Source organism: Stegostoma tigrinum, chromosome 19 (assembly GCF_030684315.1).
Source record: "Stegostoma tigrinum isolate sSteTig4 chromosome 19, sSteTig4.hap1, whole genome shotgun sequence".
In the NCBI taxonomy this organism is placed as follows: Eukaryota; Metazoa; Chordata; class Chondrichthyes; order Orectolobiformes; family Stegostomatidae; genus Stegostoma; species Stegostoma tigrinum.
In genome coordinates this window covers 6,943,675-6,966,872 of record NC_081372.1, presented here as the reverse complement: position 1 = coordinate 6,966,872, position 23,198 = coordinate 6,943,675, and the positions used below count along the sequence as shown (strand labels likewise).

The 23,198-nt window shown below is 48.0% G+C and overlaps 1 protein-coding gene across 5 annotated transcripts in view; it reads left to right on the top strand.

Moving 5' to 3' along the window:
- Positions 1-23,198, top strand: part of raly (RALY heterogeneous nuclear ribonucleoprotein) — a 175,192-nt gene that overhangs the window by 99,274 nt on the left and 52,720 nt on the right. For 4 of the 5 annotated variants that reach the window (XM_048550070.2, XM_059652720.1, XM_059652721.1 and 1 more), the window contains 2 exons: positions 16,520-16,784; positions 22,441-22,513. In XM_048550070.2, coding sequence (XP_048406027.1) covers positions 16,520-16,784; positions 22,441-22,513 — 338 coding nt within the window. The remainder of the gene's footprint in view (positions 1-16,519; positions 16,785-22,440; positions 22,514-23,198) is intronic. The other variant, XM_059652722.1, reaches the window with a different exon arrangement.

The window sequence follows — 23,198 nt, the reverse complement described above, 5'->3', positions numbered from 1 at the left end:
AGTATGTTTAAGGTAGAGATTGATAGATTTTGCATTGGCAGTGGTGTATAGAGTTATGGGAGTGGGCTGGGTACTGAAGTATTTGAGCTGCCTGATGGTATTGAACGGTAGGGAAGGCTCAATGACCTGCACCCGGTCCTAGATAACAAAATGTGGAGCTGGATGAACACAGCAGGCCAAGCAGCATCTCAGGAGCACAAATGCTTGGCCTGCTGTGTTCATCCAGCTCCACACTTTGTTATCTTGGATTCTCCAGCATCCGCAGTTCCCATTATCACTGCACCCGGTCCTAGATTGTCCAACTAGTTCCTAGTGTTGTGAACATACATCATCATGAAGTAACAAAGTGTAGAGCTGGATGAACACAGCAGGCCAAGCAGCATCAGAGGAGCAGGAAGGCTGACGTTTCGGGCCTAGACCCTTCTCATCATCATGAAGTGTTAGGGCAGATTCCATGGACGGGATGGTGGGTCCAAGTCTCTTTCAGACCAAAGTCAGTGGGAACTGCCGATGCTGGACAATCTGAGATAACAAGGTGTGGAGCTGGATGAACAAAGCCGGCCGTTTTTTTCTGGAGAAGAGTCCACACCCAAAACGTCAGCCTTCCTGCTCCTCTGATGCTGCTTGGCCTGCTGTGTTCATCCAGCTCTACACCTTGCTGGCTCATTTTTCAGATCAAATACCTTAGGATAACCCTGCAGGAGTGCAGCACTGTCCACGGTCCACTCTTTCTCATCAGGTGTTGAACCAAGGCTCTTAGCTGCCCTCAGAACCTGGTGTCAACATCTCATGGCCACCACTTAAAGAATAACCAGGCTCAGTGGAGGGGATGGGAGAGAGATAGTCCCTTCATTCATTCACAGGATGAGGGTGTCACTGGCCGGGCAGCATTTATTGCCCATCTCTAATCACTCAGAGGGCAGTTCAGTGTCAACCACATTGCTATGGATCTGGAGCCACATGTAGGCCAGACCAGTAAGGATGGCAGTTTCCTTCCCTGAAGGACGTTAGTGAACCAGGTGGGTTTTTCCAACAACAGACTCATGGGGGTGGCACAGTGGCTCAGTGGTTACCACTGCTTCCTCATGGTGCCAGGGACCCGGGTTCAATTCCACCCTCAGGTGACTGTGTGGAGTTTGCACATTCTCCCCATGTCTGCGTGGGTTTCCTCCGGGTGCTCAGGTTTCCTCCCACAGTCCAAAGATGTGCAGGTTTGGTGGATTGGCCATGCTAAATTGCCCGTAGTGTTTAAGGGGATGTTTAGGTTAGACATGGGGAAATGCAGGGCTAGGGGAATGGGTCTGGGTGGGATGCTCTTCAGAAGGGCCAGTGTGGACTTGTTGGGCCAAATGGCCTATTTCCACACTGTAGGGATTCTATGGTGATTAGATTCTTAACTCCAGATATTTTATTGAATTCAAATTCCACCATCTGCCGTGGAAGGATTCAAACCCAGGACCCCAGAGGGTTTCTGGATGAACAGTCCAGCAATAATGTCACTAGGCCCTCACCCCCTAGTGGGACATCCTCCCCAGTATCACAGTGAATATTTATCCCTCAAGAAATACCGTTTTAAAAACAAATCATCTGGTAATTGCTATTTGCAGGAGCTTACTGCGTGCAAATTGCTTCCTTTGTTTCCTGCATTATAATAGCAACTGTACTTCATTAGCTGTGAAGGCGCTGTACAAATGCAAATTACTGAAATGCAAAAGGAGAAATCCGATTTTACTTCTTAAAAAAATGTGAACATTTATAAATGAATGGTTAAAGTGTTTAAAAGTATCCCTTCCATCAAAGCGATTTTTAAAGGAATGCTATGCAATTCAACTAATTGGATTTATAATTAAGATTTTATGCTTGATCATTTTAAATAATAAATTATATGGCCTGCAGAGAGATAGGGAGAAAATGATACCAGTCTTAATGAGTTGTTCTGTGTTACAACTGCCTGGGGGGGTTGGGTCAGAAGAGCTGCCTGGGGACTCTCAGTTTCCACTTTACTCAGCAGAGTCCACACTCTGTGATCTATTGCTCCCATTAAATTCTAAACTAACACATGGTTGAAGACTCCACGGTTAGAGAAGATGTATCGACATTGGGTTTAATTTATTATTGGCTGTGGGTCGTTTCAGAGCTGTCCTGGGAGTCTCAAGATAGCTTTACACATTTGGTGGTTCATTTCTGCATTATAACTCATTCGCCCGTTCAGCAGTTTAAGCAACTTGGTGATTGGCCACGTTTGGTAAAAAGGTATCAATTAAAAAAAAGTATTTCCTCTGGCAAAGGAACTAATCTGTCATATCAATGACTTGTCAGAACAGACTCCTACAGTGAGTGCCCAGTGGGAACTTGGTGTCTGGCACACTTGTTGCTGCCTTCAGATATCCTTCCAGTAATAACATGTGTACATATTTTAATAATTTAAGAATGCTGAAATGTCGCATTGCTGAAGAGGACAAGTGGATCAGCTCTGCAGGATTCCGCAGTACAGAATGGGAATGAGGTGCCATTCAGCCCATTGAGCTCATTGTGGGACCTGTCTACTGGCCTCCTTCCTGAGATGTGTGATTCCATTCATAAAATGTGAGGCTGGATGAACACAGCAGGCCAAGCAGCATCTCAGGAGCACAAAAGCTGACGTTTCGGGCCCAGACCCTTCATCAGAGAGGGGGATGGGGTGAGGGTTCTGGAATAAATAGGGAGAGAGGGGGAGGCGGACCGAAGATGGAGAGAAAAGGAGACAGGTGGAGAGAGTATAGGTGGGGAGGTAGGGAGGGGATAGGTCAGTCCAGGGAGGACGGACAGGTCAAGGAGGTGGGATGAGGTTAGTAGGTAGATGGGGGTGCGGCTTGGGGTGGGGGGAAGGGATGGGTGAGAGGAAGAACAGGTTAGGGAGGCAGAGACAGGTTGGACTGGTTTTGGGATTCAGTGGGGGGAGGGGAGGAACTGGGCTGGTTTAGGGATGCGGTGGGGGAAGGGGAGATTTTGAAACTGGTGAAGTCCACATTGATACCATTGGGCTGCAGGGTTCCCAAGCGGAATATGAGTTGCTGTTCCTGCAACCTTCGGGTGGCATCATTGTGGCACTGCAGGAGGCCCATGACAGACATGTCATCTAAAGAATGGGAGGGGGAGTGGAAATGGTTTGCGACTGGGAGGTGCAGTTGTTTATTGCGAACCGAGCGGAGGTGTTCTGCAAAGCGGTTCCCAAGCCTCCGCTTGGTTTCCCCAATGTAGAGGAAGCCACACCGGGTACAGTGGATGCAGTATACCACATTGGCAGATGTGCAGGTGAACCTCTGCTTAATGTGGAATGTCATCTTGGGGCCTAGGATAGGGGTGAGGGAGGAGGTGTGAGGGCAAGAGTAGCATTTCCTGCGGTTGCAGGGGAAGGTGCCGGGTGTGGTGGGGTTGGAGGGCAGTGTGGAGCGAACAAGGGAGTCATGGAGAGAGTGGTCTCTCCAGAAGGCAGACAAGGGTGGGGATGGAAAAATGTCTTGGGTGGTGGGGTCGGATTGTAGTTGGCGGAAGTGTCGGAGGATGATGCGTTGTATCTGGAGGTTGGTGGGGTTGTGTGTGAGAACGAGGGGGATCCTCTTCTGGCCCACTGTGCCTGCTATGACAGTATGAACTACCACTACCTCCTCTACACTGGGCAGATGAAATGGAGACTGGGTGGCCACTGCAACAGAATACCTATGGTCTGTCACAAAGGGATCCCAAGCTTCCAGTTCCCTGCCACTTCAACACTACACCCTGTTCCTGGGGCAACATCTCTATATCAGGCTTGCTGCAGTATTCCAGCCAAGCTCAGTGCAAGCTGGAAGAACACCTCATTTTCTGCTTGGGGACCCTCCAACCTTCTGATCTCAATGTCAGGTTTTATTTTAGGCCTTCAGCAACTTCTCCCATGTCCTTACGCCAGCCCTCACACACCCCAAGCCTCGTCATCACTTGGGCACATTAGCAACCACTAATGGTCCGCATTGGGAGCTGCTCATTCCCCCCAGGCTGATCTTCAGCCAATCCTTTGTCTGTCCAACTGTTCTTCTCTCGCTTTCTGGGCTCCATCTTCACCCAATATTTCCTTCTCGTCCCTGCACACAACCCCCACCCTCCAGCCTAATGGCAGCATTAATACCAACCCAGTTACAGTCAGTTCTGAGGGAAGGTAACTGTCACAGAAACATAGAAGACAGGAGCAGGAGGAGGCCATTCAGCCCTTCAAGCCCGCTCCATCATTCTTTGTGATAGTGGCTGATCGTCCAACTCAATAGCCTAATCCTGCTTCCTGCCCATAACCTTCGATCCCATTCTCCCCAAGTGCTGTATCCAGTCGCCTCTTGAATACATTCAATGTTTTGGCATCAACTACTTCTTGTGGTAATGATTTCCACAGACTCACCACTCTTTGGATGAAGGAATGCCTCCTCATCTCCGTCGTAAATGGTCTACCCTGAATCCTCATCAGTGAAGCCTCGTTCTGGAGACACTCACCATCGGGAACATCCTCCCTGCATCTACCCTGTCCAGCCCAGTTAGAATTTTGTAAATCTCTCTGAAATACCCTCCTCATTCATCTGAGCTCCAGTGAAAATAATCCCAGCCTAGTCAGTCTCTCCTCACACATCAGACCTGCCATCCCCAGAATCAGCCTGGTGAACCTTCACTAGGCATTAACTTTGCTGCCCCACCTGCTGAGCTCCTTCTGTTTTTGGTTTTGATTTTCAACGTCCGCAGCTCTTTGTTTCAATTTTAGCTACGACACAATTACAATCCTCTCTCTGCCCTTTCTCCATTTCCTGGAACTCTCTTGCTTTCCGAGTTAAGCTTCTTTCATGCTTTTAAACTCTATGGGCATTGATCCATCTTTTCTAACTACTATAGAGGCTGTGTACACTTGCCTGGGTCAATGCTGAGAGGATGTTTCCACCCCCGCCACGGGACAGTCTAGAGCCAGACATAGTCTCGGAATAAAGGGGCACCAGTATAAGACTGAGATGAGGAAGTATTTCTTCTCTCGGAGGGTTGAGAGTCTTTGAGACTCTTTGCCAGAGAGAACCGTGTATCCATAGAGTCCTTGTGTATATTTACAGCTGAGGTAGAGAGATTCTTGATCAGTCAGGGAATCGGATGTTACCGGGAAAGGGCAGGAAAGTTAACATGTGGAATATCAGATCAGCCATGGTCCTATTGGAGGGGCTGATTGGCCTGCTCCTGTTCCAATTTCTGATGGTGTTAAATCAGAGCTAAAGGTGCCATTCAGCCCATCGAGTTCATCATTACAGGGGGCTTCCTGCTGAGAATAGGCAAGGACCCTGTCTGAGCTGGTGCTTGGAGGGAACCCTGTATCAGGGTTTGGTGAGTGATTCCATACTATTGAAATCTGTTTATTCCAGATTGTTTGACTTAAAATTGGCCCCAAATCACTTTTTAGGCAGAGATTAAAGTTAGAGTGCTTTTCTGAGCCAACTCCACCTGTCCTGATACATAACTGTTTCCAATTTTCCATCTCCCTCACGGTGCAGAATTTCCGACAATCTAGTATCAGCAATCTGAAATCGAACACAAAGGAGTCATAAAGAGATAGTAGGAACTGCTGATGCTGGAGTCAGAGATAACGCATGTGGAGCTGGAGGAACACAGCAGGCCAGGCAGCAACAGAGGAGCTGGAGAGTTGATGTTTTGGGTCAGGACTCTTCTTCAGAGCTATAAAGTTTGCTCATTAGAGAGACAGAGAGAACTGGTGAGAAAGAGAGCAGAGAGAGAGAGTAAACAGGGAGAATAAACAGAGAGAGCAGCTGATGCTCAGAACAGTTTCTTCTGCATCTTTCTGATTCCTTATTTCCTGTGATTTGCCCATTCTTCTTTCACGTTAATTGAATGCTCCCTTTTCCCTTTGGGTGGATATTAAGGATGTCCTGGCACTGTTTGAGGAAAAGAGAAGCTTCTGATGACCTGATCAACCTTTATCACTCTCCTGTCACTGAATTACCAAGTCATTATCTCACAGGGTTCTTTGTGGGATCTTACAGTGCACAGCTTGGCTCCCTTGTTTCCTACATTGCAATAGCACCTGGCACTTTAGAACATGTTGCATTGTGTATCAGAGCACCAGCTCCTCTGCGTTTTGTGTAGTGCAGAGCCCTGGGCTCTCATTCCTGTACAACTGCACATTCCTCTGAAATCCCGATCCCTATTCGCTGGCCCCATTAGAGAGCCTGAGTGGAGACCTTGACACAGTGCAGTGTGTTTTGGGAGGGGTAGAGAGGGTGCCCTGCCTGCTGAACAATTCCTGTTGGAATCCTTTCCCTGGTGTCAGCTGCCCTTGTCAGCTCTGAATCCAGCCGCAAGCTCGTGTGAGCTGCCAGAGTCAGAGATTAGCAGCTGAAGGACAGACAGAGGAATGTGATCAGTCAGCACTTCATTTCAGTGGCCACTCACTCACACCCAGCCCTTTGGAAGATGCTGATGTAGTTCGGATCAGTCGGGAATATTTACAAATTCTTAGATCACATGACGCCAGGCTATAGCCCAACAGGTTTATTTGAAAACACAGGCTTTCAGAGCCTCACTCCTCCTTCAGTTGTTAGTTTTTGGTCACATGGGCTGTGAAATGTCAGCTCCTTGGATATTTGGACTCTTGTCCCTGTTTCAGAATGCAGTGCAGTCTGGTCAGCAAGGAGCTGTGCTTGTGATTCTGCCATTAATTCGTAGAGTTACTTGTGGAGTGAGGTGTCAGAGAGTGGGTGAGGTCTGTAGGGACTGATACAGACAGTCATAGAGTTATAGATTCCTAGTCATACAGCACAGAAACAGACCCTTCGCTCCAACCCATCTGCACCGATTACACATCCCAATCTGACCTGGTCCCATTGCCCAGCATTTCGCCCATTTCCCCCCAAACCCTTCCTATGCATGTACCATCCATTTACCTGTTAAATGTTGTCCTTGTATCAGCCTCCAACACTTCCTCTGGCAGGTCATTCCATACACGCGCCACCCTCTGCATGAAAAAGTTACCCCTCAGATCCCTTTTAAACCTTTCTCCTCCCACCTTAAACCTATGACCCCTCATTTTAATTCCCTCCCCCCCCCCCTCCCCCCAACTGCGGGGAAAACGACCTTCAAACTGTCTCCATGGAGAGGAGGTCAGCAATGTGTGGGTGATAGATACCACCTTAGACCCCATGGGAAGGCTCACCACTGTCCAGGGAAGTGCCTGAATGATGCACCTTCCCTAATAGAGGTGACCCTGAGCTCTGCAGCCAGCAGGTAAGAGCCCACCTCCCCCATTAGCCTGTCCCAGAATGGGCAGCACTGTGAGAGCTCAGCACTCATCAGCGACCACTTTGTGATGGGGAAATCCTTTTGACACAGTGGCTGTTTTTGTGAGGACCCTGTATTGAGTGGACCCTGACATTGAGGGACCCTCAGTTTAAGTGGCCCTCGCGTTGAGTGGACCCTCACTGTAAGGGACCTTCATGTTGATAGACCCTTGCGTTGAGGGGACCCTCGCGTTGAGGAACCTTCGTGTTGATAGACCCTCGCGTTGAGGGGACCCTGACATTGAAGGAGCCCTCAGTTTAAGAGACGATCCTAATGAGGGGACCCTCGCGCTGAAGGACCTTCGTGTTGCTAGACCCTCGCATTGAGGGGACCCTCGCGTTGAGGGACCTTCATGTTGATGGACCTTCATGTTGATAGACCCTTGTGTTGAGGGGACCCTCGCATTGAAGGACCTTCATGTTGATAGACCCTCGCGTTGAGGGGACCCTGACATTGAGGGGGACCTCAGTTTAAGAGACGATCCTGTTGAGGGGACCCTCCTGTTGAGGTGCCCATCTTTCCTAACATTTGTGTACTACACAAATTCGACTGCCTGGGCCCTTGGAAAAATATATTGATTTGTGTAAAGTATCTGTTTTGATGAGCGATTACTTCAGGATTTTGTTTTCATGTGTTTAATTGTGTTGCTAAGTGGATGATTGATTGGTCTGCTGTACAGGGACTTGCAAATTAGCTCTTTCATCTTACAGCCTGAAAGTGTCTGTTTCAGCTATAATCCTGACTCAAACATGAAAAAAGGTTCTTGACAAATGAGGGCATTTATCAGGATTTGACAGGCCGGTGTTATTTTTTTAACCATATTTTTATTATTATTTTAAATGTTGTCGTTGTTTGACCCGGTATAGTGTGTATCACATCTATAACTCTATGACCATATGATGGTCTGTGTCAGTCCCTGCTTTCAGGCCTCATGTTAGGCCGTGACCTGGTGGAGACTGAACACAGAACACTACAGCGCAGTACAGGCCCTTCGGCCCTCGATGTTGCGCTGACCTGTGAAACCAATCTGAAGCCCATCTAACCGACACTATTCCATTATCATCCATATGTTTATCCAATGGCCATTTAAATGCCCTTCAACTTGGTGAGTCTACTACTGTTGCAGGCAGGGCATTCCACACCCTTACTACTCTCTGAGTAAAGAACCTACCTCTGACATCTGTCCTATATCTATCAACCCTCAATTTAAAGCTGTGTCCCCTCGTGCTAGCCATTACTATCTGAAGAAAAAGGCTCTCACTGCCCATCCTATCTAATCCTCTGATCATCTTGTATGTCTCTATTAAGTTGCCTCTTAACCTTCTTCTATCTAATGAAGACAGCCTCAAGTCCCTCAGCGTCTCCTCATAAGACCTTCCCTCCATTCCAGACAACATCCCAGTAAGTCTCCTCTGCACCCTTTCCAATGCTTCCACATTCCTATAATGCGGCGACCAGAACTGCACGCAATACTCCAAGTGCGGCCACACCAGAGTTTTGTACAGCTGCAACATGGCCTCATGGCTCCGAAACTCAATCCCTCTACCAATAAAATCTAACACACCATACGCCTTCTTAACAACCCTATCGACCTGGGTGGCAACTTTCAGGGATCTACGCACATGGACACCGAGATCTCTCTGCTCATCCACACTACCAAGAATCTTACCATTAGCCCAGTATTCTGTATTCCTGTTACTCCTTCCAAAGTGAAGTACCTCACACTTTTCCGCATTAAACTCCATTTGCCACCTCTCAGCCCAGCTCTGCAGCTTATCTATGTCTCTCTGTAACCTGCAACATCCTTCGTCACTATCCACAACTCCACCGACCTTAGTGTCGTCTGCAAATTTACTAACCCATTCTTCTACGCCCTCATCCAGGTCATTTATAAAAATGACAAACAGCAGTGGCCCCAAAACAGATCTTTGCGGTACACCACTAGTAACTGAACTCCAAGATGAACATTTCCCATCAACCACCGCCTTCTGTCTTCTTCTAACTAGCCAACTTCTGATCCAAACCGCTAAATCACACTCAATCCCATGCCCCCATATTTTATGCAATAGCCTGCCGTGGGGAACCTTATCAAATGCTTTACTGAAATCCACATGCACCACATCAACAGCGTTACCCTCATCCACCTGTTTAGTCACCTTCTCCAAGAACTTAATAAGGTTTGTGAGGCACGACCTTCCCTTCACAAAACTGTGCTGACTATCCCTAATCAATTTATTCTTTTCTAGATGATTATAAATCCTATCCCTTATAACCTTATCCAACTCTTTACCAACAACTGAGGTAAGGCTCACTGGTCTATAATTACCAGGGTTGTCTCTACTCCCCTTCTTGAACAGGGGAACCACATTTGCTATCCTCCAGTCATCTGGCACTATTCCTGTAGACAATGACGAGTTAAAGATCAATGCCAAAGGCTCTGCAATCTCCTCCCGGGCTTCCCAGAGATGGGAGGCTCTTCTGATTGTTCCAGTCGCGGCAGCTTCCTTTTAGCCTCCAAAATCTCAGTGCTCCTCCAATCCATTGCCAGTTCCGTTGACCCAAGCCTTCACACTATGAGAATTCACTATGTGTCCTTCTTAATCCATGTCTCCACCATCACCTTGCTCCCTGTGGGATCTATCTGTGTAGAGAAAGCTTCTGGCTGGGCGAATCTTTGCAGAGTCTACCCTGAGACCTGTGGAGGCTCCATCTCAGAGCACATTTGAGGCAGAGACCAGTCGGTTTCTAGATATTAGAGACCCTAAGGGATACAGGAATAGTGCAGACATAAGGTTTAGGTTAGATCAGTTGGCTGGATGACTGGTTTGTGATGGTGAGGCTAACGGTGAGGGTTCGGCTCCTGCAATGGCTGAGGTTACCAGGAAGGACTGTCCCCTCAGTCTGAGGCGTGGTGACCCCGAGGTTGTCCCTCTGCAAGTGAGAGCAGCCTGATGGTCTGGTGGCACAGTGGTGAGTTTATCTTCACAGGAATGGAGCGGGAAAGCCAAAGCAGCTGAGCATCAAGGTAACATCCAGAGGTTTGAGTCTAAGTTTGGATTTTTCTGCACACGTGGCTGGGCAGAAGTGGTTCTCACCTCAATCCAACAAAAGCTCACATAAGTGAGAGCAGGATCAACAAAGCCATTTCTTAGTCCTAGCTCTGCGTATGCCACAAAATAAATCTCTGGTCTCTGAGCCATTTCCCAGAAAATGCTGAGCTACACTGCGTTACAATCCGGACCCACAAACTTATGGCCAGGATTGTAGATCACTTTCCTCCTGGGATTCCCAGAGAGTGAGTGCAGATGGAGAAAGGCCGAACTGTTTTGCAAACTCGGCCTTTCCATTTGGTTTTGTAGCAGAATAAAAGTTGCGCTGTCTCCCTGAGATTCGGAGGAATTGGATTTCTCTTCACCCGAGGATCACGTTCTGGAGAGGACGTGGTGGGGGTAAGGGAGTTGATGACACGAAAGTGGACGTTTAGAAACCTTCACCCAGAGCAAAAGGAAAAGCTGAGTTGGGGCGAGAGAATGTTCGCAAAATCTTGAGAGGGTGTGGCAGGTGAGGGATGAAGGACGGATGGCAGTAGAGCCAGCTCTGGATTTTAAGATGAGGAAAGTTACGGAAGTCACGGAGCTGCACAGGATAGGGCCATTCAACCCATCCTGTATGTACTAGCTCCACCGTGGACCAATCCAATGTGCCTCATTGATCCACCCTGTCCCTTCAGCCTTTGTAAGGTTTTACACATGACATCTGATTCCATTTGATCTCCTCCACATCCAATCTCCTCATAGACGGTCATTACATCACTTCCCCATGCCCCTCCCTACACCTCCTACCCAAAACCTTAAATCTGTGTCTCTCTAATTCTTGGACCACAGCGAATAGGAATGACTTTACTTATCTAGCTTACTTATGTCCACTAATACCCTCCCCCACCCCATCAGGTCTCCTCTCGTAGTCCTTTGCTCCAAGAATAACTATCTCAGATTCTCTAACCTACCATAGTAACCATGAAACTAGGAGCAGGATTTGCAGAAGGGACAGAGAGGCTATAGATTGTGAAAACACTCATTGCTAGATTCGTGCTTTTGAACAAGGAGCATTTGAAGTTTGAATTTAAGATGATTTAGAGCCAAGGGGGTACACAGATGCAGCTTTTACTGATTGGTCTATGGACTAGTGGCCAGTAAACAATGCCTGCCAACAACTGTGTGATTTGTACTCAGGTAATTGAACAGTTTGGAACTGGGAACAAGTTACAGAGAGAGAGAATTGTTGAGTTCTTCACCAGCTCAGGAATAGTCTCTGTCTGTTCTCTGCAATCAAAATACAGTTTATCTTCCTTTTTTACCTGCTCAGAGATGTTACTTGGATTTGAGTGGGACTTGAACCGAGGCCTCCCAGTCCTGGGGTAGGGACACTACCATTGCACCACAAGGGATCCAATCTATCTTCCAGCTGTCATTGTAAGCTGTGATTTTTCATTGTCTGGTCAGTGACCTTTTACAGGGAGCCAGGATGGAAGGCCTCAGATCTGTGGGAAGATATGTGCTCGCTACCCAAGGGAAAGGGAGAAATGGGGTGTGATGTATTAGACACCCTCATGGGATTACTTGAAATGGGGCAGGAGCAGGCCGTTCGGCCCCATGTTCCTCCTCCTCCTCCTCCATTCAGTCAGATCTAACATCACTTTCCTGAATGACTCCCAAATCCTTTTGCTCCTTCACTAATCCAACATCTGTCTGTTTCTGAGTGAGATATATTCGGTAACTCAGCCTCTATTTCTGACTGTGGAACAGAATTCACAATTACTAACCCTCTTAGGCAAGGGCATCGTTTTCATCTCTGTGTGAAATGGGAGGCACCTTATTTTTAAACTCTGCCTAATTCTAGATTGTCCCTCTGGATAAACCATTCCTCAGTATTGATTCTGCTAAGCTTCCTCGGAATCATGTACATTTGGTCAAGATTTCCTCCCATTCTCCTAAACTGTAGTCAGCATTAGCTCTGCTTTGGGACAGATGCCTGATTTCAGGAGTGAGCTGAGTGTATCTGCCACTGATTGTTCCCTCAGCCAGAAGAATTCACCGTTTGTAACACACTGGCTGGAGTCTCAGCAACGCCCTGCTCCGAGTGAATCGTTCCTTTCCCAGGCTGCCTTGCAGTAAAAGCCATCCTTCCATTCCTCCTCCTAATTACTGGTGCAACTGCAAGCTCACTTGTTCTGTGTTTGATTCCTCCGTGCCTCATCATTCTGCTGCCCCCCCCCCCACCACTTTCAAGCAGCAATTTGTTCTCCTGTTCTTGCTGCAGAAATGGACTACCTCATTCATTCGCACATTGTACTCCATCTGCCAAATTTCTGCCCACTCAACACATCTATCTATATCCCTTTGCAGAATATCCCGCTCACAGGCTGTGTTCCTGCCTAGCTTTATATTGGCAGCAAACCTGGCGACATTTCAGTCCGTGCTCTCACTCAGCCTATTCATTGATACAGAGGGTTTAATTTTAATGTGATAAATCTCTTTGACAGCATAGGCTTGCTGCTACTTTCAGTTGTGTGGGGGAGCTGGCAGACATAAGGGCCATGTAAACTAAACAGGCGCTGAGAAATACAGTTTATTTTTCCTTTATTGGATGATTTCCTCACTGGATGTGGGCATCACTGGCCAGGCAGCATTTATTGCCCATCCCTAATTACCTAGAGGGCAGTTAAGAGCCAACCACATTGCTGTGGGTCAGAGTCACATGTAGGCCAGACCAGGTAAGGATGGCAGCTTCCTTTCCTAAAGGACATTAGTGAACCAGATGGGTTTTTCCTTTTGCCTGACAATCGATTCATGGTCATCACTTAATTCCAGATATTTTATCGAATTCAGATTCCACCAGCAGGTGCAATGGGATTTGAACCCAAGTCTCCAGAACATTATCTGGATCGCTGGAGTGACAGTCCAACGACAATGCCACGAGGCCATTTGCTGACTCTTAAAGAAATGGGATCTTAAAGGAGTTGTCTTTACCCACAGAGTTGGGTGGGTATGAGTGGAGTATGGGCACAGTGCCCACAGCCTGGGATTATGGAGAATGGCAGGGGGACAGGGAATAAAAGTGTTGTGTTCAACAGTTGAGGCAATCAGAAATTCAGGAGGGAAGGCTGAATGACAAGACCAATCAGAGAGCTGAGTTCTTGCTCCGTTTCTGATTGGCTCAAGATCCTATGATGAAATCTCAGGTGATGCATCGAACCAGAGATACAGTGATAGGGAGAGCCGGTGATGAAGGAACTAAATAATGAACTAGAATGCACCCCACTGGCCCCGACAGGTCCCTGCAGTTCGACTGCAGGACACAAGCACCCACCGAGTGCACTGAGGGAGCGCCGCACTGTCGGAGGGTCAGTGCTGAGGGAGTGGGCACTGTCAGAGGGTCAGTGCTGAGGGAGTGGGCACTGCCCGACGGTCAGTGCTGAGGGCTGGCGGAGGGCCAGTGCTGAGGGAGCGCCACATTGTCAGAGGTTCAGTGCTGAGGGAGCGCTGCACTGTCGGAGGGTCAGTGCTGAGGGGGCGCCACACTGTCGGAGGGTCAGTGCTGAAGGAGTGGGCACCGTCGGAGTGTCAGTGCTGAGGGAGTGGGCACTGTCGGAGGGTCAGTGCTGAGGGAACGTCGCACTGTCGGAGGGTCAGTGCTGAGGGAGCGCCTCGCTGTCGGAGGGTCAGTGCTGGGGGGGCGCCGCACTGTCGGAGGGTCAGTGCTGAGGGGGCGCCACACTGTCGGAGGGTCAGTGCTGAGGGGGCGGGTACTGTCGGAGGGTCAGCGCTGAGGGAGTGGGCACTGTCGGAGGGTCAGTGCTGAGGGAGCGCCGCACTGTCGGAGGGTCAGTGCTGAGGGAGTGGGCACTGCCTTAATTAGGTGAATTACAGTGTTTTGACGAACAGCAGGAAGCAGCATCAGCTTTCCTTAAGCAGTTTGACTAAGAAGGAGATTGTTAGACTTGCTGTGAATGAATCGGATCTTGAATATCCTGAGTGCCCCTTCCCCATTGCCTGTACCTCATCACATAGCCTTGTTAATGAAATGTGAGGCTGGATGAACACAGCAGGCCCAGCAGCAGCTCTTGTGCTCCTGAGATGCTGCTGGGCCTGCTGTGTTCATCCAGCCTCACATTTCATTATCTCGGATTCTCCAGCATCTGCAGTTCCCATTATCACATAGCCCTGTTGCTGAGCTCCCCCTCCCCCCATTACCTCTGTGAGCTTAGATTTCTGTGAGAAATTCTAAAAGCGTTGTGCAAAGTGACTCATGTGTGAATATGTCACAGCTTCAACCCAACTGTCACTGAATAAAGACAGGAATGGATTTGAAATTGTTCTGAAATGGAGACTGACTGAACAATCCCAGTGATGGATAGACTGAGAGTTCAAGGCTCTGCGACCTGACAGTGAACTGATTCCGAGATAGCAGGAACTGCAGATGCTGAAGAATCTGAGATAACAAGGTGTGGAGCTGGATGAACACAGCAGGTCAAGCAGCATCTTAGGAGCACAAAAGCTGACATTTCGGGCCTGGACCCTTATTTAGAAAAATGTTTTTTGTTTTTCTGCAGAAGGGTCTAGGCCTGAAACGTCAGCCTTCCTGCCCCTTTGATGCTGCTTGGCCTGCTGTGTTCATCCAGCTCTACACTTTGTTATGACACTGAACTGGGCTTCTGTGTGAGACAGACTGACACCGCCATCTGGTGGTAACAATCTGGTATTGCTGTAATAAAATAAATGCAAATACAACTTTAAAACTCTTACATTTCTTTTGTTTGACATTTCAGTTTTTCTTTAATTCTGAGGAAAGGTCATCGACCTGAAGTGTTACTTCCATTTCTCTCCTCTGATGTTCTCTGACTCACTGAGAATTTTGAGCAATTTTGGTTAATCTATTTCAGATTCCAAGCATCCATAGTTTATCCTTTCTTGGGATGGAATACTCCCCTCTTGCCTGGATGCATGTGACGCCAACAACACTGAAGAAGCTCGACACCATCCAGGACAGAGCAGCCTCTTGATTGGCACCACATCCACAAATATCCACTCCCTCCAGCACCGACGCTCAGTAACAGCCGTGTGTACTATCTACAAGATGCTCTGCAGTTCCCCTCGAAGCCACTCACCATCCTAGGCCTAAATCCTGGCTGTACCTACCAAACAGTACTATGGGTGTACACCAAACCCAGGTCAAGAAAGCAGCTCACCAGCGCCTCCTCCAGGGCGTTTAGGGATGGCCTATAAATGTTGGCCAAACCAACAATGACTGTGCCTTGTGAATGAGCCAAAAAGCCTGCAAAAAGCCCAAACAGTGCTGCCCTACCTAATGGGGTAGGTGCCCCAATGCCTCCTTCCTAAAAACATCGAAAACAGGCCATTCAGCCCCTTGAGCCAGCTCCATCATTCCATACGATCATGGCTGATGGCACAACCTGTTCCTGTTTTCTCCCTGTTTCAATCACTTCCTTCTGAACCAGAGCAAGTCTATCCCTCTCCCAACTGAATTGTAACTATCTTCCTATTGATTTAAATGGACTAACAAACCCTCAGGCCATCCTGACGTGTGGAGGCAGTGGTGTAGTGGTAATGTTTCTGAACTAACATTCCAGAATTCCCAGCTGAACGTTGCCTGGGACTTGGGTTCAACTCCCACCAGGGCAGACATTGAAATTTGAATTCAGTAAAATGTTGGGTGAAGAGCTGGCCAAACGGTGAGCATTGTTATCAGAGATAATGGGAACTGCAGATGCTGGAGAATCCGAGATAACAAAGTGTGGAGCTGGATGAACACAGCAGGCCAAGCAGCATCTCAGGAGCACAAAAGCTGATGTTTCGGGCCTAGACCCTTCATCAGAAAAAGGGGATGGGGGGAGGCTGTTGTTTGGCGTAAGCAACCGTCTGGATCTCTGATCTTCCTTTTGGAAGGAAATCTGGGCTGGCTTCCATGTGACCCACGGTAATGTGTTGACTATTAGCTGCTCTCTGGGCAGTTAGGGATGGGTGAGAAATGCTGGCCTGACCAGCGATGCCCACACGCTGAGAATGAAATGAAAGCATTTTGCGGTGTCTTTCTCACTGCTGTGTTGCAGGAAGAGGTGTTTGATTGTCTTGGGTCAATGATGTTTTAATCTTTCTCCTAATTCCAGGACCTAAGCATGTCGACCAAACTTCAGACCAGTAACATCACCAACAAAAATGACCCTCGGTCGATTAATTCTCGCGTCTTTATTGGAAATCTCAACACAGCTGTGGTGAAGAAATCTGATGTTGAGACTATCTTTGGGCAGTATGGCAAGGTAGTAGGCTGCTCAGTGCACAAGGGCTACGCCTTCGTTCAGTACACCAACGAGAGAACGGCTCGCGTGGCTGTAGCCGGAGAGAATCGCCGCGTGCTGGCTGGGCAGACGCTCGGTAAGACCATGAACCACCGGCGCAGTGTGGAGGGGCAAGGGCTTTCACCAACTGAACGGGGAATCTCAGGGAGAACGCGCCCGAGAGTCAGCACTTGCTCGGAGTTCTTCAGAGCTGGGTTCATTCCTCTATCTCCCTACGAACGTACAGGCAAGCTGCAGCACGAGGCCACTCGGCCTTCTATCCTGCTGCCCCCATTCAATGAGGTTGTTGCTGATCTGATTTTAGCCTCAACTCTGCATTCCCGCATACGGCTGAGACTGTCTCATCCCCTTATCCATCAAAAATCTCCCCACGCCTCAAATAATGGAAAGATTCTGCACCTACTGCCTTTTGTGAAGGGATTCCAAAGATTCACAACCCCTGAGCAAAAATCTGGTTCCTCATTTCTGTTTTTAAACGGGTGAGCCCTATGACCTCCAGTTCCCCACACTCTGACCAGACAGTAAGACAGAAACCCTTTTACACCCCTCTCTGAAACATTCCTGTGGGCAATACAACAAGATGAAGAAGGAAAGTTAACTTCAGTCACTGTGCTCCGCTTGTCCTCACATCCCCGAGGTATCTCGCTGAAGTCAATCCTGAACTTCGGACTGTCAGACTGAATTAATGTGCTCCTTCCTCATGTCCTTGCCCATTTGTTAATCTACTTGGATGTAAACGTTTTCCCATTTTGTCTCTGGATAGTCCAAGCCCAGACACAGCCGGGATAAGTGGGTGTCGTGATCCTGTGGAGGCAAGTTGGAACTTCTAAAGGGTGATTTCCGGGTGTGTGGAACCCTTGGAAAAACTCTGGGGTTGTGGGGTGGGGGGGAGCGGGGGTGCTGGCCGTCACTTGGATTAATCATTCCGTCAGGAGAGCGTCAGAGGGCTCAGGATCAGCTTGTAGTCCTGGCTAATGATAGCGCCCAGTCCCCATCCGGGATTCACCCTGGCTATAATCACCTCACTATGTGCCCTTGGACGCCTGACCTCTCATTGACCCCTGACCCATTCTTCCTGACACCCACTTACAGGCCAGCTGTACCTCTGGTTGACAGCCCACCCCCTCATAAACCTGACATTCTGTACACTAGCCACTTACACACCACCCCAACCCACTCGGCCTACACGCTTGCCTTCCCTCTGGAGCGGGGAAGGTGGCTTTGAGATCTTTTGGACATCTCCGTTCCTGGAATACAACAGCTACTGGCCTAAAAAGGAGAGAGGCTTTTGCCAGTGATTAGTTATTCCCAAACTGCTGGTGTGGTTTTCCGGACTCCTTCTGTTGTGGTGGATCTTGCACTGTAAGTGTGGCCAGAAAATTCCTGGGAGAATCTATGATTTGGGTCAGAAGTAACGATCCTAACTCGCATTGGAACATCCAAAACAATATCTCTCAAAAACTAATGGATACATTTCAACAAAGCTTGGTGTACAGATAGGGTGTGGTGCAAGGTAAAATAGATTAGGTTTTTGCGTAGGAGTGTATCCTGTAATATTTTATAGATCCTTCAACAATGTGGAAAGGATAAATTTACCTTTAAGTGATGACTGTAATGGTTGATTGTTTCAGAATGTTACAGACACACTCAGCTGCTCTGGTGGAATTTTTTACAGTTACCACATTAGGGGCAGAGTTTTCGCAGCAGGTTGTTTGATGGTGGTTGGCTTTCTGTGAGATGGAACCTCTCAATAAAAAAGATTTTTCATGATGTTGCAGTTGCAAAGCATCAGACGTGCAGGGAAAAGCCTTGAGGATGGGCAGGGTGATTGTAATGGTGCTAATACAGTGTGGTGGAGGTGTGCATTTCACTGTATCTCTGCTGTTGTTGATGTTAGCACCATCTCCTGCCCACCAGCAAGAGCCCTGGCAGACACTCAATCCCATTCCCTGTCTCAGTTATTTTCTCATGAACCTGCTCAGAGATGTTATTGCTCACCTCTGGAGCAGGTGGGATCTGAATGCAGGTCTCTCAGCTCAGAGTTAGGGACATTACCACAATGACCCCTCCTATTCCCTTTTATTGAATAAATAATTCTGCCCCACTTCCTTAGAAAGTCTTATTTGGGTAACCGCGAATTGATTCCTTTCTCAATGATCTACCAGGAATAGCCTTTTGTTCCTGAATGGATTTTAATGCAGCTTCGCATTTTTTAGAACATTTCTGTCGGCTGACAGCCTGCAGTCTCTACTTGAAGCATTTTATTCCTCATTCCACATCTGAGGAACCTGCTGTTGAGACTGGAGGATGCCTTAGGAAAGGAAGACTTATCCCCTTATAATGACTTTATTGAGTGTTACTCCACTACCGTAACTAATTAGGAAACTGAGGATATGTCCCCAGGGCCCAGCTGCAGCCTATTAGCTGTAACAAGGTAGCACAGTTAAACACTGTTAATCAGCTCTGTAATAGCTGTCGGACCAGTCCAAGGCTGTTAGATTGTGCTAAAGTGGGAGTTGCAAACTTTGAATAACACAAGCCTCCAACTTCCAGCAGAGATGCACAATGGAGGGATTTTTCCGGAAATGGAGGCCCAGGTCACATTAGCCCACAAAACACAGCCCACTGCATTTTGTTTCCAATAGGAAAATCACGCGCTGACTTCCTGTTATTGTGTGGCATGAGCCCACTCCCAGCTGTGCCTGGGTGAAAGAGAACAGCATATTAACCTTCCACAATACTCATAAAACGGCAGGTTACCAGCCTAAAGACCCAGGCATGCCCGCAGTGACAGGCACAGAAAATTATCATGGCATCTAATGGAGGGCTGGCCTTTATAGCTCGAGAAGTGGAGTACAAAGATGCAGTGATTATACACAAAACCCTGGTTAGAGCTGATGTGGAAACTTTCAGGAAGGATATATTGGCTTTGGCAAGACAGTGTAGGTTAACAAGAATGATACCAGGGCTAAGGTGGGGGGGGGGGGAGGGGGTACATTGTGAGGAGGGATTATACAAATTAAGCCTGTTTTCTCTAGAATTTAGAAGGCTGACGTAGTTGTAATTATAACAAGGTCAGCCAGCTGGACCTCGTAGAATATAATTCACTCAGAGATGGCAGGAACTGCAGATGCTGGAGAATCTGAGATAACACGGTGTAGAGCTGGATGAACACAGCAGGCCAAGCAGCATCAGGGGAGCAGGAAAGCTGACATTTCGGGCCCAGACCCTTCTTCAGAAATGAGGGAGGGGAAGGGGGCTCTGAAATAAATAGGGAGAGGGGCAGGCAATGATAGAAGGTGGATAATGGAGGCGGATAGGTGGAGAGAAGACAGACAGGTCAAGGATGCAGGGACGAGACTGGGGGCTGGTCTTGGGATGAGGCCGGGGCTGGGGAGATTTTGAAGCTCATAAAGCCCACATTGAGACCATTGGATTGTAGGCTTCCCAGGAAGAATATGAGGTGCTGTTCCTCCAGTTTTTGGGTGGCATCGTTGTGGCACCCACCTCCTTGACCTGTCTGTCTTCTCTCCACCTACCTGCTCCTTTATCCATCTTCTATCGCCACCTTCCCTTCTCTCTATTTATTTCAGAATCCCCTTCCCCTCTCCCATTTCTGAAGAAAGCTCCAGACCTGAAACGTCAGCCTTCCTGCTCCTCTGATGCTGCTTGGCCTGCTGTGTTCATCCAGCTCTACACCTTGTTATCTCGCAGAATAAAAGTTCCCTGATTGGGGTTGTTAATCTGGTCCCATTAGGGAGCCCTGGCTGACACATAAAAAGGATAACTATCAGAGAAACTGACACTCTGGTACCTGACTCTATGAGGCAGTACAGTAATCAAGGACAGTCCATGTGTAAATAAAGGGTGACTTGGTGATGGGATAGCAGCCTCTGTGGACTTGTCTCAGTTATGGGGTGATCTGACCAAAGTCTTCAAAATATAAACAGGAAAACATAGCATAGACGCAGATAAACTATTTCCACTGATTGGCGAGCCTAGAACTAGGGGCATTGTCTGAGAATTGGGGCCAGACCATTCCGCAGGGATGTTAGGAAGCTCTGCGACACACATGGGGTGGGAGAGGTTTGGAACTCTTTCCCACAAATGTCCATGAATGTTGGATCAGTTGTTAATTTTAAATCGGAGATGGATGATTTTTTTTGTTAGGCCGAGGTATTAAGGGCCAAAGGTAGGTAGATGGAGTTAGGCCACAGATCAGCCACGGTCTCATTGAATGGCAGAACAGGCTGGAGGGGCTGAATGGCCTACTCCTGTTCCAATGTTCTTAAATGCTGACCCAGACGGGAATATCCAAATCCTATCAGAGAATCAAGAAATTCACTGACAAGGGTGTGCACCCCCTCATTATGGCTCAGAGCGCAAAATCCAACCCATGGCATTTTTCATGCAGTGTTACCGAATCTAATAATTTGTCAAGGTTATATATAACTGCGTGGTCTGTCAATTAATAACAGAAAAGGAAGGCTCGAATTTATTCACTGCTTGGTCCCATCTTTAAAGAGAAGAACTTGCATTATTTTAGCACTTTTTCCCATCCTGCATGTTAATAGTGATCGAATCACCTTTAACCCGCGATCTGTCTATGGTATGGAAGGCAAGGCTGACGGAAGATTTATCAGTGAATACTGAAGTCTGGAGCTGATTCAGGGTCATGAACAAAATGTGAGAGACCCCTCAAGGAGTGTCTATCAACCCCGGAACCACCTCCACCCATTTTGAGAAAGGAAGGGGTACAAAGGACGGGGGTGGGGGTGGGGGGGTGCGGGGAGAGATAAAGGCAGGGGGTGGGGTGGGGAATTGAAGGGAAGACTGACTGAAGATGACCCAGGGAATGGGTTAATGAAACAAACAAAATGTAGAAATTGCTGGAGGAACTCAGCAGGCCTGGCAACATCTGTGGAGACAGAAACAGATTTAACATTTAAGAAGCATACAGTGTTTTAGCTTTTATTAATAGAGGGATCGAGTTCCGGAACCAAGAGGTTATGCTGCAGCTGTACAAAACTCTGGTGCGGCTGCACTTGGAGTATTGTGTACAGTTCTGGTCACTACATTATAAGAAGGAAGCTTTGGAAAGGTGCAGAGGAGATTTACTAGGATGTTGCCTGGTCTGGAGGGAAGGTCTTAGGAGGAAAGGCTGAGGGACTTGAGGCTGTTTTCATTAGAGAGAAGGTTGAGAGGTGACTTAATTGAAACATATAAAAATAATCAGAGGGTTAGATAGGGTGGATAGGGAGAGCCTTTTTCCTAGGATGGTGACGGCGAGCACGAGGGGGCACAGCTTTAAATTGAGGGGTGAAAGATATAGGACAGATGTCAGAGGTAGTTTCTTTACTCAGAGAGTAGTAAGGGAATGGAACACTTTGCCTGCAACGATAGTACATTCGCCAACTTTAGGTACATTTAAGTCGTCATTGGACAAGCATATGGACGAACATGGAATAGTGTAGGTTAGATGGGCTTGAGATTGGTATGACAGGTCGGCACAACATCGAGGGCCGAAGGGCCTGCACTGTGCTGTAATGTTCTATGTTCTGTGTTCTTTATTTCGAGCCCTAGGTGTGATTCAACTTCAGTAGTGAAAGAAGCAGTAATTCCTTTCCTAATCTGTTTCAGACCTCCAGCATCCACAATTCTTTGTTTTAGTTTAATGAAGAGTTGATGAAAGTTTGCACTGATTTTATTTGTTTGATTCGAACCTGTCATAGATATTAATATGGCCGGAGAACCCAAACCCAACAGACCCAAAGGACTGAAGAGACCAAGCTCTGCTCTGTACAGGTACAGTCCACCAATCACAAAGGGCTCAAAACCCAAATTGGCTAATTTTGTAACTAATATAAACTGCAGAGGTTGGTAACTCTTGGCTTAGACAGGGTGTGAATGTATGATATTTGTTTTCAGGTTAGTGACGCTTGTATTCATTGGCAGTTATGATGGTCAATCCAACAAGTGAGACATCCCTCCGAGATAACAAAGTGTGAGGCTGGAGGAACACAGCAGGCCCAGCAGCATCTGAGGAGCACAAAAGCTGACGTTTCGGGCCTAGACCCTTCATCAGAGAGGGGGATGGGGTGAGGGTTCTGGAATAAATAGGGAGAGAGGGGGAGGCGGACCGAAGATGGAGAGAAAAGAAGATAGGTGGAGAGGAGAGTATAGGTGGGGAGGTAGGGAGGGGATAGGTCAGTCCAGGGAAGACGGACAGGTCAAGGAGGTGGGATGAGGTTAGTAGGTAGATGGGGGTGCGGCTTGGGGTGGGAGGAAGGGATGGGTGAGAGGAAGAACCGGTTAGGGAGGCAGAGACAGGTTGGACTGGTTTTGGGATGCAGTGGGGGGAGGGGAAGAGCTGGGCTGGTTTAGGGATGCAGTAGGGGAAGGGGAGATTTTGAACCTGGTGAAGTCCACATTCATACCATTGGGCTGCAGGGTTCCCAAGCGGAATATGAGTTGCTGTTCCTGCAACCTT